Source organism: Phoenix dactylifera, chromosome 17 (assembly GCF_051530095.1).
Source record: "Phoenix dactylifera cultivar Ajwa chromosome 17, Ajwa_hap1_PhDact_Kaust_v1.1, whole genome shotgun sequence".
Classification (NCBI taxonomy): Eukaryota; Viridiplantae; Streptophyta; class Magnoliopsida; order Arecales; family Arecaceae; genus Phoenix; species Phoenix dactylifera.
The window spans coordinates 9,346,278-9,363,398 of NC_143206.1; the positions used below are offsets into that span (position 1 = coordinate 9,346,278).

Here is a 17,121-nt window from a genome sequence, read left to right on the forward strand (position 1 = left end):
AAAAATTCCACTCTCATGGATATTTTTCATGTAGGCTCATTGCTCGGTAATGAAGCATTGCTTATAGAAGAGCACTGCTCCATAAGCGAAGTACTAGTTTAGTTCTTCTGATACTACTCTCATTTCAATATAGGAGTATTGCTCCATATATGAAATACAACAAAATTTTATGGGATGTCAATCTCATTCAATCAAAATTCTTAGGACAAAACATTATTTAAGTTTTGCTTTTTATATCTTCATGGGATTCTTGTTCAAAATTATCACTTAAATTCTAGAGTGAAATTTCATTTTTATTCACTCTAAGAAATTTTACTAATTTGAATAAAATTTAGAAAAAATATATTAAGTATAATTTATTGAAAAATTATCTAATATGGATTCATATATTTGTTGGATTTCATATAAGGATTACTCCAAAAAATTTTATTGAAGTTGAAGATATAAAACTTCATTTAAGTGTGCAGGATATTATTCCTTGAATATAAAGTTCTATTCCTTGAAACTAAAATTATCCTTGTGAATTTCAAGGACTTCATTAATAAAACTTATGCATACCAAATCAAAAATTATGATATCAAATCAAACTTGCAAACTAGGACAGTTGTTTCTAACAATGATAATGAATTCTTAAAATATTAAGAAGAATTAATAGAGTGCAATATGTATTCAGTTCTAATCTAAGTCCATAGTGTTAAAAGTTATGTCTAACTTAGTTTAAATCACAATAACCTGATTGAAATTATACAAAGTTATATTTATTTTAATATTCTGATTATATTTAATCTTAGCTAGTACTTATATAAAACCTCTTAATCAAAAGTTCCCTTGTCTAAAAGGAGTAATTAAAAATAGATTCCGGAATCTTTTGGATGTCTCGAACCTAATTATCAGTAAAACCCTGTTATGGGCGAATTTGAAAAGATCTTACCAATTTATTTGTATTATATATCTATCCTAAGGTTAAAAACCAAGGAATAGATTTGTGATCCTACAAGATCTTATCCATCTCCACTTTTCTGTTGCACAAATCAAGCATAGGCCGGTAAATGTTATCTTGTAAGAGGTGCCAGTGCTTCTGATAAAAGAAAGGGAACCCATATGGGCCAGTCACCTTGTCTGGATTAACAGCAAACAAAGCTCCCTTAAACTCTTTCATGAAAAATATTATTAAGAGCAAAAATATTCACTACCATCTATGTGTACAAGGAAACCCAGTCTACAGTGATGCAGCTACCCTCTAATTTTTCAAGAAGGTTGCTGTAGAAAGAATGAAACTGATCAGCAATAGCTTTCTGGTTTTCCAATAGGTACCCATCTACTTCCAAAGCATTTATAGTGTTCTTCCTTGTTCCTAAGCACAATGGTGGAAGAATGATGTCTTTTGGTATCCTGAAAAGTGCCTAAAAATTGAAGACTCACATTGTTGATCATGACCTACACTATTAAAAAGGCCTAAAAATTAGAAATCTTATGTTTTGGGATGGTCACTACTTATCACATGTGTGCAAATTATTGGTATTAATTGTGCTAGTGTGCTAACATACATGTTAGGGAAATACAAAGTGATAAGACATGTACACAAAGATACATATACTCATGTATGAGTATAAAGACACATACCTAGATACACACGCAACTAATAAACCTTATGTGAAGATACAGAGATATCAGGGAATATTTGAGATTTGCAAGGCATCACACATAGCCAAGTAAGAATAGTCTTTAACAAACAAAACATAGTACCAATGCCTTCTTGAGGCTTTTTAGCTTGGATTTACTTCACTACAAAGAAATTTGTTTTTCAAATTTTGTAAGAAATCTGGAAGGGCAAAATAGTTAATGGAGTATACATATTAGTGCAACCACTTCTTACATTTAACATACATCAAAACCTAATTGATGACCCAAAGATTGATTCATAGATTGATTTTGATGATCACAAAACCTTGAAGTATAGATACTAATGTTTATGTTGCAAGGAGAAAGATATTTATTTTGCAAGGAACATAGCAAGTTGGGAGAACACAAGAAGGCCTCCAAAGCTCTCAAGTTGGAAGAAAGCTACAATTTATTGGCCCAAGCTTAAAGTTCAAAGGATTCAAATTGGAGGAGTAAAATCAAAGAAAAAAATTCAAAAGAATAGTCTTCGAGTCGACTCCTGAGGAATTCGAGTCGACTCCAATGTTTACCGAGTCGACTCCGGGGAAGTATGAGTCGACTCCTAGGAGTCACAGGCAGAAAAGTCAGAGAGCAGTTTTCGGGTCTGAAATTCGAGTCGACTCCAGTGGAACGCGAGTCGACTCCGATGGTTGGTAGGTCGACTCCAAAGAAAGCAAGAGTCGACTCTCAGCGGAACACAAAGAAAAAGTCAGAGAGCATTTTTGGGACTCTGAGATTCGAGTCGACTCCCGCATTGCACGAGTCGACTCCGAGACTGCGCGACCATCAACAGACAGAAGATCAAGTTACTGCCTCTGAGATTCGAGTCGACTCCCAGACAGCTCGAGTCGACTCCACGATAGCTTCACGTCAAAAGGGAGAAGACCAACTTTCAGAAACTGAGAGCCGAGTCGACTCCGAGGAAGTTCGAGTCGACTCCAAGACTGGATGAGCCAAAAGATAGAGGATCGGGAGTTCGGGCTCTGAGATTCGAGTCGACTCCCAGGACAGTCGAGTCGACTCGAGTGGATCAAATTCAAAATTGGATCCACGGACTTCAGTGGATAAGCCGACTCCGAAATTGCCAAGTCAGCTCCAGAAGTTGGCGAGTCGACTCCAGGTTAAGACGAGTCGACTCCCAGTCAAGGCATGCACTTTAATTCAAATTTGGAACAGTGGCCGAGTCGTCTCCAGTAAAGCACGAGCCAACTCCTGCAACAGGCGAGTCGACTCCTGATCGCGCGAGTCGACTCCAATCCCAACGGTAATATTGTCAGAAAGTGCAGACTGTGTCCAACGGCTCTATTTTTGTCTCTAACGGCTATATTCTTGTTTACACGCCATCTAAAGCTATAAAAACAAGAAGAGAGCTAGGAGAGAACTGATGGAAGTGGGAGAGATCATTTAGGAAAGAGATTCCAAAGAGATTACAAGGGAAATCTCCCATAAGCACAAAAGGGCCATTCAAAGTAAAATAGAGAGAAGAAGAGCATCCAAGTGAATCCCAAAGCTTCCTCTCCATCCGTGTGCTGCCTCGGTGATCCTCTACTTCGTGCCAAATCAGAAGAGGGTCAAGTAAAGAAGAAGCCGAGCTCCTTCATCTTCAAAACTCGTTTGAGGGCTTCTCTTTACTCTATTTGTTTATATTGTCATATTTGCTTGTTTAAGAAGCTTTGTTTTGTTTTATACTTTGTTTTAATATCTTGTAACTTGATTCAATCAAGGGATTGAATCAAGGGGTTAAGGTTTGTTGGTGAGCCAAAGGGAAAACCAACTGTGTAAGGTTTGTTGGTGAGCCAAAGGGAAAACCAACTGTGTAAGGTTTGTTGGTGAGCCAAAGGGAAAACCAACTGTGTTAGGTTTGTTGGTGAGCCGAGGGTAAAACCAACGAGTAGGGTTCGATTGTGATCCCGGGAAAACAATCGGAGTGGTTCTAGTCGGTGAGCCTGGGAAAACCGACCGAGTTCGTTGTGCGCTCGTAAAACAACAAGTTGGGTTGTGAGCTTGTAAAACAACCGGCTGTAATCGGTAGGATTATAGTGAAATTCCCAAGAGGTCTTGGGGAGTGGATGTAGGTGCTGGGGTGCACCGAACCACTATATGTCCTTTGTGTTTGTAATGCCTCTAGTTATTGTCTAACTAACACACTTACTTACTTAGATAAATTGCTTGCTTAATTCTTATCCGCACTTCCTTTAGTTGCAAGCATATTTAATCAAGTCGAAGTCTATACATCAAACCCTTGCTAAGTTTAACTTTCACTGTGCATCTATACAACTTAGCATAGCTAATCAAAAAGTTTTAGAAGTAGCATAAAAGTTTTGAAAGACCCAATTCACCCCCCCTCTTGGCTTGTATCTACTGGGAAACAAGTGGTATCAGAGCAGGTGCTCTAAGTTTAATCATTGATCTCACGATCAAGAGCCAAAGATCATGACAACTCAAATAGATAGTTTTCTAGGAGAAGGACAATCAATTAATACACCTCCACTATTTAATGGCATAAACTATACACATTGGAAAATACGCATGCGCATCTTTATTCAATCACAAAACTATTACTTATGGAAAATCATAATAAATGATCTTCACATACTCTCTCAAACTTTTAATGAAAAGGACTTAGCACAATTGAATGCTGATGCTATGAACATATTATATTGTGCTATTCAAGAAACAAAGTTTAATGAAATTTCTGCATGCTTATCTGCTAAGGAGATCTGGGATACTTTAGAAAATATTTATGATAAATCTCAGATTAGCTCTCATGTGCTTCAATTACATTCTAACAATGAGACTGCAGAAAAAGGTGTTGAATCTCCCACCTCAGTCGAGTCGACTCCAAGTATTTCAGAGTCGACCCTCAAGATAACCGAGTCGACTCCAATAAGGTCCGAGTCGACTCCGAGGCAAATCAGCTTCCTAAAGACAAAGAAAAAGAGGAAGCAAGAAGAAAGGAAGAAAGAGATAAAAAGGAAGAAAGCCTTGACCAAGAAAGAGTCAAGCCATAAAATAAAAGTTAGGAGCAACAATGATGATATTAGCTCCAAGAAACTACAAGAGGTAACGGACTTGTGCTTTATGGCACAGGAAGACAAGGTAAAATCTGAATCTACTTTTACCTCAAATGATTTTCAAGACGAATTCTCTTATGATGAATTATTAAATGCTTTTCACGATTTGTATAGTGAATGTAGAAAATTAGCTGTAAAGAATAAAAATCTTAAGAAACTAAATCTGAAAATTTCAAAAGAAAATCAAATTCTAATAGATGAAAAACTGAAACTAACTAGTAAAACTGAAATCTTAATGAAAGAAAATCAAGAACTAAATCAAAGAGATCAATCTCTCACTAAAAGTCATGATAAACTTAAGAAAAACAATGAATTACTTTCAGAAGATAACAGAAGATTAACTAAAGAAGTTGACAAATTAAGACCTGTTGTTGAAAGATTTACCCTCAGCTCTGAAAAATTGAACCTAATGATAAATAATCAAAGAGCTGAATTTGATAAAGCTACATTAGGATATCAACCTTGGTACACCCAAAAATCTTTTAAGAATATGTTTGTTAAAACAGTTTTTAATTATTCTAAAACAGATTCTTATAATACTGATAAACAAAAGCTAAGTAAAATCTCTTCTGTTGTTCCTAAATCTATACATTACAAATTTGATGAACCTAAAAGGGAAAAACAGAAAACCGAAAGTTTTTCTACTACTCATGTTCGATCTAAGTTTGTTAAATTCAACAAGAGGATACAGAAATACATCCCTTGTAATCCTAAAATCTGTAAATTCATGGACAAAATAGCTATTAAGAAAATATGGGTTACAAAAGGAACAATTATAGCTAACCTACAAGGACCCAAAAGAGCTTGGGTTCCTAAGTTGAAAATATGATTATTCTTCAGCAAGTATGTCTAGCTATCCAAGGTTCTAATAAAAGATGTTATCTAAACAATGGGTGCTCTAGACATGTGCTAAGGAATTGAATTTAAAATGTAATTAAGAAGAATGAGTTAAATAAAAGAAATAATGATATAAGTTATTATTGCATCCTCTCATATTGAAATTACTTTAGTATTCGATTAAAATATGAATTGCATGTATTGATCAATTTTGAGATATAGAAAATACTTTTGGAAATATAATCAAATCACTTCATTTTATAGTATACTTTACTCACTATTGGATAAGTTGCAAAATGATTAATTTATTAAGAATAATTCTATGAATTCTCTATATGCTTGATTGAGAGTTTTTATCCATGGCATTATTGTTTATTGATCATAGATATGATAATGTGTACTTGGTATGTTTTTGAATATATGCACTATGAATACCAAGATTAAAGAAACCATCTTTAGCATACAAAATCAACTCATGCTAGTATGTACTTAATCTCAAAAGACCTTGCCATTGGCTTACTTAAAATTATCTTCTTAAAGGTCAAAGTTTGCTATGTATGTTAACTAAGGAAACAAACAAGAATCAATTTCTAAATCTAAAGATGTTATTTCCAACACTAAGTTTTCAAAAGCTTACATTAGCCTTGTTCTTGGCACTCAAATTGAAATATTTTCTGCATTGGCACAAACTCACAAAAAGCGATCAAATGATAAAGGTTTGCAAACTATGAAAGTAATGTATCATGGCATAGTTCTGAAAACCAATTTTATGTCAAGTTGTGCACAGAAAATAATATTAAATTCGATTATTTCAGCACCAAGGACACCTTAGGTAAAATAGGATTAATAGAATCTTTGAAGAATTGAAAAAGGCAATGTTGTATGATAGTCATCTTCTTAAATGATTTTTAAAAGCTATCATCACTGCTTGTCATACATATGACTTCTATTAGATCTATCTTTGATGAAAACTTCTTTTGATCTTCTGAAAAATAGAAAACGAACTATTGCGTATCTCTCATATTTTTCAGTCGTACATGTTATGCTTGATATGTTCTCTTGAAAAATAATGCCAAATCTAATAAAGATATTTCTATCCTTGGATATCATTCATCAAGCAAAGCATATAGAACATTCATGAAAAATTCTAGTTGTAGAAGTATCAATTCATTTTATTCTTTATGAGACTAATGATCTATTATCAAAATACTAAAATCAAATTATATGGTTAAATCTTTTACATATAACAATCTGAAAAACTTGTTAATTAGAACCAAATTGGATTTTTCAGATATACACTTAATGATGACTACTAAAAGATTAAATCAAGAAAAGATGAAATAGATCTTGATAAGATTCTTGCATGATTAGAAGTAAAAATCACCTTTATCATTTGTGTGCTTTATAAACGTTATATCCTATCAAATGAGTGTGTAGAATGGACTCCTATGTGCTTACTTTATATATGTTAGATAATCACCATATTTGAAAACACTCATTACAAATATGATAAAGCATTATATGATTTGAAACAAGCATCAAAAGCTTGATAATTATCTTAAGCAAATAGAATCTAAACTAAATTGATTTTGGAAATAAGAAATTGATTTGACCTTGATAAATCTTTCCATTGCCTCACATGCTTGTCCTTGAACTATCTTGGTTAATGAAACTATTTCTTTAGTTCAAGTGATATGTGCTTGCTTATATTTAGGCAATCTCTTGAGTAAAGTGACTCAATATTCAACTATTATCTTATCTTAAATTGAGTCATCTAGTTAGAAATATGTTGGATGAATGGGTTGTATCTTAAAGAAACTAAAGACTTTCTTTCAAGAAAGAAAAGGAGTTTGGTAATAATGCAGAATCCTTGAGCAAGAAAATGAGTGATTTTAGCTTGAAGGACACCTCCACATAAGATACAATAAACATTCATATGCAAACAAGAGAGAGGATCTTCTTCAGCCAAAAGTTCACACATAAGAAATCTAGTTTGGCTTGAAGAACATATAATGAATAAGTAATTCTAGATATCTTTCTCATAAATTAGCTGAGCAAAGTCAATAACTTTAAATCTTATTATGACATGATTAAAATCATTAATTGTTAATCGTTTGATATCATGTCCATATATGTATTCATTGACTTATGCTTTCAGAAATTGATTCATGGTTTGCTCAAATTAAAATGCACCTTTGCCTATATCATAACCATGAAATACACAAGTATATGCTTAAAATTTTGATGTAAAATAACTTGTGAGAAGTTATGAATCCTTGAACACAATGAAAATATTGTTTGCATGATATACATCTATATGATACATAAGATTATTTCTTTATTCTGCTCTTTCATGTAGATTACTTGAGAATAACAAAAAGTGAGAGAGATAAAGAAAAGAAAATGGACATTGTTCAAGAGATGAAAAATCTGAGCAAAGGCAAGTACTTCAATCTTAAGGAAAAGCAAAACAAGCATAATATATTCGGCACATTTGGAAGGGATAAAATCTATAATTAATTACACTCAAACAGGAAGAGTTTGAAGTAAACATTTTAACCTTTCTATATTGCTCATCATAGGGATGGTGCCAATGGGGAGGCTAGTGGTAGTACCCGGCACTATTTGACCCAACTATTCGGTGTAGGGCATATTAGGGACGGCACAAGAGGGAGGCTAGTGGTAGTACCTCGTGCCCCTTCCAACTCCACCGGATAGGGAGCAAATACAGTATAGAGCATAAGAAAGTAAAAATGAAAGACAAAGTAAATGAAAATATATAAGAAGAATCAATTCAATTCCTTTGTCACTTGGAAACACACCTTAAGGATGAAATCAATGCAAGATTATATTTAAATAGGGGGAGTTTATTTGAAAAGAATTGATTTTGATCCTTGACATGCTTGTTCTTAATGCATGACTTAACACATAATATATGTTGCATGTGTAATGATATTTTGAATTATGGGTTCTCAATATTTTGTAATGCTCCATGCTTAGATAATTTAATTGAATGTTTGAAATACTGCATAAATTTTTGGGTATTATTGAAAAGAAATTTCAGATTTGTCGTTCCCAATCATCTTTAAAATCTGAAAGTTAATTAAATTTGTAAAAAGAAGAAGAGAAAGATATCTCTATTTAGGCAGAATGAATTAATCTTGATCTATCTTTCTACTTGCCTAACTTTGATACATAATGTCCTAATACTTATTAAAATATCCTCCATTGTGTATCGAAACTCAATATTAAATATAAAGATTCTGAAAGTGCTCTAATGTTATTGAAATATGTGTTTTCAATCTTAGTGATTTAAGATGAGCTTCAGATATTCAGTATCTTTTTTTATGGATTGTTTTTAATGAACTTCCTTATATTGCACGACTTGCTTTAATTATATAATGAGTTTATACCTTGAGATGAGTTCTATAAAGGCTGTCTTATCTCAAACCTTGAGTCTTATGAAAATGAGCTGAAACTTCTAGAAAATATATTTTTGAGATTGACAATTTTATTGAACATTATCTTCAAATTCTAAACTCTTAAATGGAATGATCAATAGAGGGAGAGAAAGAAAATTTCAGAAGGAGAGGTCTCACAGAACTTAATCGCGTATATCTATAACTAAAGGAGAGAGGAAGAATACAAAATGAAAAATGATCCTAATACTCTCCAATATGTATCATCTGAAATTTAATCTGAAAATCTTTATGATACACCTTGAGGCGTGTTATTTGGTTAGTATATCTTATGCATAAATTATGAACCAAATTGCAAGTTGAGCTTAAAGAGCCTCTAACTTAATGAAAAAGGGGGAGAATAACGTGTAAAATTTTCTTGAGCATCTTTTAGAAAACCTATTTTGATATTCACTAATGAGTCCTAATTGACTTGATCTTTAGAACTTAAATTGTGTGCCAATTCATATTTTTATGTATCAAATTGTGCTTACTTTCTAAAGAAATAAAAGAAAGTCTTTAAAAGAGCTCTAAGATGTATCAAAAAATTGCATGATTTCATATTTTGGTATTTGTGCTCCAATGCTCTTATTATCATAGAAGAACTTTGAAGTCATAGAAGAATTAATGATCCAACATGATGATATGTCTTTCACATATATAAGTTTTGATCTTTTACTCTGAAACTTAATTAAATTGCTCTCAAAATACTTAATAGATTGGGCAAAAGGTCTTAAATGAACAAGCTTTCATACTTATTGAAGAGGTTAGATTTCCACTCATGTCTTGAATTAACCTAAGGAAGATTCCACCTACACTTGATTAGAAAACTATCTGTGGTATCAAATTAGAAAACCTCTTGAATTCACACTCGATGTGTTCTGCTCTGATCTTTGTGCTTAATGTTTCACTATCTTTTTGATGTTGTCAAAAAGGGGGAGAAATATCTAAGTATATGCTATATATACTCATAATGCTTTATTACTTTGAATTGAATACAAATCAGCTTAAAATTTAAATATGTTAATTGTGTTAAGCTGATTAAATCTAAAGCATTATCATGAAGTATGTTTTTACATATATATGTTTTCTACTTCATGCAACTTAGCTATGTATTACTTCTAGAAATCAATATCTTTTATATTGCATATACTCCAAGTTTTGTCATCATCAAAAAGGGGGAGATTGATGACCCAAAGATTGATTCATAGATTGATTTTGATGATCACAAAACCTTGAAGTATAGATACTAATGTTTATGTTGCAAGGAGAAAGATATTTATTTTGCAAGGAACATAGCAAGTTGGGAGAACACAAGAAGGCCTCCAAAGCTCTCAAGTTGGAAGAAAGCTACAATTTATTGGCCCAAGCTTAAAGTTCAAAGGATTCAAATTGGAGGAGTAAAATCAAAGAAAAAAATTCAAAAGAATAGTCTTCGAGTCGACTCCTGAGGAATTCGAGTCGACTCCAATGTTTACCGAGTCGACTCCGGGGAAGTATGAGTCGACTCCTAGGAGTCACAGGCAGAAAAGTCAGAGAGCAGTTTTCGGGTCTGAAATTCGAGTCGACTCCAGTGGAACGCGAGTCGACTCCGATGGTTGGTAGGTCGACTCCAAAGAAAGCAAGAGTCGACTCTCAGCGGAACACAAAGAAAAAGTCAGAGAGCATTTTTGGGACTCTGAGATTCGAGTCGACTCCTGCATTGCACGAGTCGACTCCGAGACTGCGCGACCATCAACAGACAGAAGATCAAGTTACTGCCTCTGAGATTCGAGTCGACTCCCAGACAGCTCGAGTCGACTCCACGATAGCTTCACGTCAAAAGGGAGAAGACCAACTTTCAGAAACTGAGAGCCGAGTCGACTCCGAGGAAGTTCGAGTCGACTCCAAGACTGGATGAGCCAAAAGACAGAGGATCGGGAGTTCGGGCTCTGAGATTCGAGTCGACTCCCAGGACAGTCGAGTCGACTCGAGTGGATCAAATTCAAAATTGGATCCACGGACTTCAGTGGATAAGCCGACTCCGAAATTGCCAAGTCAGCTCCAGAAGTTGGCGAGTCGACTCCAGGTTAAGACGAGTCGACTCCCAGTCAAGGCATGCACTTTAATTCAAATTTAGAACAGTGGCCGAGTCGTCTCCAGTAAAGCACGAGCCGACTCCTGCAACAGGCGAGTCGACTCCTGATCGCGCGAGTCGACTCCAATCCCAACGGTAATATTGTCAGGAAGTGCAGACTGTGTCCAACGGCTCTATTTTTGTCTCTAACGGCTATATTCTTGTTTACACGCCATCTAAAGCTATAAAAACAAGAAGAGAGCTAGGAGAGAACTGATGGAAGTGGGAGAGATCATTTAGGAAAGAGATTCCAAAGAGATTACAAGGGAAATCTTCCATAAGCACAAAAGGGCCATTCAAAGTAAAATAGAGAGAAGAAGAGCATCCAAGTGAATCCCAAAGCTTCCTCTCCATCCGTGTGCTGCCTCGGTGATCCTCTACTTCGTGCCAAATCAGAAGAGGGTCAAGTAAAGAAGAAGCCGAGCTCCTTCATCTTCAAAACTCGTTTGAGGGCTTCTCTTTACTCTATTTGTTTATATTGTCATATTTGCTTGTTTAAGAAGCTTTGTTTTGTTTTATACTTTGTTTTAATATCTTGTAACTTGATTCAATCAAGGGATTGAATTAAGGGGTTAAGGTTTGTTGGTGAGCCAAAGGGAAAACCAACTGTGTAAGGTTTGTTGGTGAGCCAAAGGGAAAACCAACTGTGTTAGGTTTGTTGGTGAGCCGAGGGTAAAACCAACGAGTAGGGTTCGATTGTGATCCCGGAAAAACAATCGGAGTGGTTCTAGTCGGTGAGCCTGGGAAAACCGACCGAGTTCGTTGTGCGCTCGTAAAACAACAAGTTGGGTTGTGAGCTTGTAAAACAACCGGCTGTAATCGGTAGGATTATAGTGAAATTCCCAAGAGGTCTTGGGGAGTGGATGTAGGTGCTGGGGTGCACCGAACCACTATATGTCCTTTGTGTTTGTAATGCCTCTAGTTATTGTCTAACTAACACACTTACTTACTTAGATAAATTGCTTGCTTAATTCTTATCCGCACTTCCTTTAGTTGCAAGCATATTTAATCAAGTCGAAGTCTATACATCAAACCCTTGCTAAGTTTAACTTTCACTGTGCATCTATACAACTTAGCATAGCTAATCAAAAAGTTTTAGAAGTAGCATAAAAGTTTTGAAAGACCCAATTCACCCCCCCTCTTGGCTTGTATCTACTGGGCAACACTAATTAGATCAGAGGATTGGGACAATGCTCCTTTCTCTATGCTGTCCCATCCTTCCATTTACTCGACCTAGCACTACCCATTTGGTAATCAATGGTGATTGGTAGATTCAATAGAGGAAGTGATCCGATTCAGGCTCTGTCCACTTTAATCATTCCCAATTGATTGGTTGAACCCACTTGATCTAGCAGTGGGTGATTTAACAATGGATCACAGACATGAACTATGTAAACTTCTACTTTTGCCTATATCTTGATCCCCTCTCATTTCCTTGTCTCTCATGAAAATAGTGGGATAGCCGATAGAGTGACAATAAACCCCATAGTTGGAGCATGCAGATTGAAGATAGAGATATGATGAGCTTAGTAGCAGCCTATGTGCCCATCCTACATTCCCAGAGTTGGATCTATGGGAACTGAAATATGTTGTTCATTGGAGGGTGTCTAAAATGTCTCACTAGGGAATCCTGATGAGGAGCTAAAATTGGTGGATTCTAGCAATCTCATTAAAGGTAGAGGTATATGATTGGGCCAAGGGCACATGATGCCATGTCTCAGTTCCTAAAGAAGCACTAGCTTTTCTCAGGGCCTATGGCATGGTCTTGTTCCTTCATGAGTTTGATGATCTTTAGGGTACTTCCAACTAAGGTCCGCCGAACCGGTACTAGGACCCATACCGGTCGTCACCCGATACGATTCAGTGCCAGTTCAGTACTGGCCCACCCAATTTTTTTGAGAGTTTTCAAAATAAAATTAATTAGTAATCACTCTTTTTGAACTTTTTTAATGGATTTAAGTCTAATTTGATGCTTTTTGATGTTTCTATAACTCCTAGATGATGCATCTTATTGTTTTAAAATGATACAAATTATAAAATGAACAACATAAAATATTTTCAAATCAAGTAGTGACGTAAAAAAATTAAAAATAATACAATCAATTACATATATTTAAAGTCCAACATACATACTGATATCTAAAATTAGATCGAGTGGCGATACCTCTCGTAGACATCCAGATCATCAGCATAGTTAGGAGGCACACCAATCCATCCATCTAATCAAGCGGCATTGTAGTCTTGTACGTTCATCTCATAATGAACGCATGCCAGGTTATAAGCAATCTCGGATCTCTTGCTAAAGCTCTAACTCTAAGACGTATCCTCTAGCTGATAAAAAGGTTGTGGAGGAGCCCATCCAATTATTCTGGCAGCAAAATTCGACCCGTAAGATGCTCCGGGCTGCATAGGATAGTAGCCACCAGAAGATGCCTCATACGCACCAGATTCATATTCGTATCCATATGGATCTTAGGCTGCCAATGGCTGCGGGTAATAGAATTCAATTGATGATTTAGAACCTGGTCCGTCTATAGATCCTACTTTATGTGCAAGGTCATCTGCAGCTGCATCATATTCTTCTGAATGACTTCGAGGAGCCCATCTTCTATATGTAATCATATCCTCGCGGGCTCTACCAGATCGTGCATCGTGGTTCCTATTCTGTATAGTATACATAAATTGGGACTCATTAATGAATCGAAGACTACCATGTGGCTGTCTCATAAACAGTGATCTTTTGTCCTCCACTCCCTCTCTGACGGGTAGATTCATGGCTATCAAAACTATCATTGTTGTTGCTCCTGGTCTCTGAATCCGAGTATACTGACTCTCTCTCCACACTCTCCATTGGAACTGTAGGTACCTTTTATTTTTTTTTGGTGTGCTGGGTAGCTGCTGCCTTCTTACCCTTTGTGCCCATCTGCTGGGCTATGCTGAGAGAATGTATATCGCCCTCCTAACCGAGTTAATTGGGTAGCGTAGTGGCCTCGTCTAAGCACCTCTTGATCATATCTCTGAGAGAATATTTAAATATCATAAATTTAGAAAAATATGATTTTTATCTCAGAAATTACTTTTAAATTATGTAAAACATACTATTAATTTTTTATAATTTTTGGTATTATTTAAATATTTTTAATTATTTTTTGAGTTTAAAAATAATTTTTAAATATTACTATTTTAAAAAAATTATTTCAGCTCAGATTTATGTAGAACCCAATAATGGATGCTACATACACTTTTTTAGGCATTCAGATGCATCAAAGGCTACTTATTTCTCAATTTTTTTCAAATTTAAGCGTAGGCTACTGTGTGCATGATCACATCAAAACTTGAATGAATGGACACCAAATTTTTATGAAGAGTAGCTTGCATGATTTTAAATACCTTTTTAATTTTACATTTTTTTTACTTTTTTATTTATTTTAAATAATTATTTTTTAATCTAAGAATATATTTTTTATTTTTCAAAATTATATATAATCTAAAACTTAAAATTTTTTATGTCAGCATGTAGATCGGCCATATATCTACAATATATAAAAAATCAAGTCTAAATCGAGAATTTGGCATAGTCTCTCCTTGTTTTGCAATTTTTGAGCTATTTTTTCAAGCCAAAAAATGGAGGAAATGAGGCAAGAGAGAGGAAGCTTACCTTATTTAGCTTTGGATCTTTCTTCTGATTGTTAAATGTATGCCCTAGAAGCCAATCTGGCTGACACATTATTAATTCTGGGACATAAATTTGTACTTGACTTTATTATTATTGAATAATAAATGGGCATCTTTTCATTCATATTGTTTATGTGTCTATGAATCGTCCAAGAAATTAATAAGATGATGATACATATTCTCAAGAGTTGAGAATTTGAGCCATGTATCATTGGTGATTAATTTTTAAATGCTCCTGATCAATGGACCATCACGAGGACGGTGATCGATTCGATCAGTGCACAGATCGCTTTCCTTATAGATGGACGAGACTCGAGTCCACAGTATAGGGACACTGAAGTGATAGTGCAGGTGCTTGTTAGAGAACAAGGGTACTGAGCGTGACCAAGACAAGAAGTCACTTGGATGTCTATCCACTCGTCAGTGACTTGCTTGATGTTGCAGTGTATGACTGGTCCTTTGACCTGCGGTGCTTCGGCTGCTCACAGTGAGGTTATTGTAGTTTGACTGCACATACACATGGTCTCTAGTCATATGGGTCCTTGTAGTGTAGATTGGCTGCAGTAAGTTTAATGTAGAAGTAGGGTACACACCTACATGGAATCTATCGATCTTGATATATGAGGAGTGATCCTATGTGATTTATTAGACTGAGTTCTAAGACCTTGGCCAGGGCAGTAATATACAGTGGAGAAAGAGTTTTTCACTATCGAACTCAAATCAAATAAATCTAGACATATGACAGACGACGGGGTTTGACGAGTTATCCATGACCTCCGGTCTGTAGGGATCCACGATAGAAGGACTGTATCATACGATAACTGCACCTAGAGGTTCATCATTCTATTCTGCTGGGTGGCCACTACATACTGCTAGGTGTCACTGGTGGATGGTGAGACTCACAGGGATCATCTTGATGGTCGATAAACCCTGATGAGTTGAGTTGAAATTGTTTCAACCCATTGAAAGGAGTTTTCGATGATATTGTGATAGAGATCGCAATATATCTCACTACCATTCAGAATGGAACCTATGGGGTCACACACATTAGAGTTAATGACCGATCCGATGGTTGAATGTGATTAGGAATCACAAATAATCAATTAGATTGATAAATGGATAACCCGCTAAGAGTTAGTAGTTGGAAGAAGGAACAATTGCAATCGGATTGCAATTTAATTTAATTAATTAAATTTAATTAATTGGACTTGATCATAAGTCCTACTTGGAGTAGGATCCTTGGAGTCCTAATTGGATTAGGATTTTAAATTAAATTAAAATCCTATTTGAAATAGGATTTCTAAAGTCCTAATTATCTTAGGGCTGAAATTTAATAAGTCCTAATTAAATTAGGATTATTTTAAGTCCTAATTAATTTTAAATTTAATCTAATTAATTTCATGACTCCTAATTGGATTAGGATTGAAGAGTTCAATAGAGTCATGGTTCAATTAAATCTTAATTAGATTAGGATTTGGAGGAAATTGAAATGGGTTCATAAAAATCCTATTTTGACTAGGATTAGACTCATGCAATGGACCCAAATTAAATCACCTTTTAATATGATTAAATGGGAGATATAATTGGACTTGAGGGAGAGTCCCACGCCCCTCCCCTTGGGAATTGCGATGAAGAAAAAGGAGGGGCGTAAGCCCCTCCTTGCTGCCGAATTGGGGAGATAAGGGTGAGCTCCTAAAAATTAGGAGCTCATCCTTATCTCATGGAGAAATAAAAGGAGGAGGGGTTTGGCCCCTCCTCTTATCCTTCTTTTGGTGTTCACGGCAGCAAAAACATCCCCTTCCTCCTCATTTCATCCGCAAGCAAGAGAAGAGGAACAAGAATCCTTGGTGGCTCTCCTCCTTCTTCATTCTTGGTTCCAACAAAAGAAAAGGGAAAAGGCTGAAAGTGTTTTGTTCTTGTTCCCTTTGATCCATCCTTCTTCCTCCATCTCCCTAGGCATTCAAGAGTTGATTGAAAGGGAGGACTTCAGCCATCAAAAGCCATCTCTGCAAGGGAGCTAGCACCCCGGGGAGATATGTAGGTTCGATCGAATCATTACCTCGTGTGGATACCCGTAGAGGCCGGACGCGTGTGCGGCTTCCATCGAACCTTCTACAAATCCACGTGAATCAGATTGGCGGAGACCATCTACCTGCACAAGGTGAAGATCTAATCTTCTTAATGATTTTAAATAAGGTTTAAAATAATTTTATTCTAATCTATCTACAAACGAATGGTTTTAAAATACGTTCATGCGATGAACGGATCCCGCATAGTTTTTTCGCTGCAATCTGAAAAT

At 35.6% G+C, this 17,121-nt stretch overlaps 1 protein-coding gene across 2 annotated transcripts in view; it reads left to right on the top strand.

Moving 5' to 3' along the window:
• LOC103699094 (endo-1,3;1,4-beta-D-glucanase-like) overlaps positions 1–17,121 on the top strand; it is a 40,627-nt gene that overhangs the window by 2,109 nt on the left and 21,397 nt on the right. The window contains exon 2 of one of the 2 annotated variants that reach the window (XM_089928304.1): positions 4,466–16,947. The exons of the other annotated variant lie outside the window; for it this stretch is intronic. Within the exon in view, the coding sequence (XP_089784430.1) occupies positions 4,466–5,565 (1,100 nt within the window). The 3' untranslated portion in view covers positions 5,566–16,947. Of the gene's footprint in view, positions 1–4,465; positions 16,948–17,121 lie in introns of those variants that run through there. 2 annotated transcript variants of the gene reach the window in all.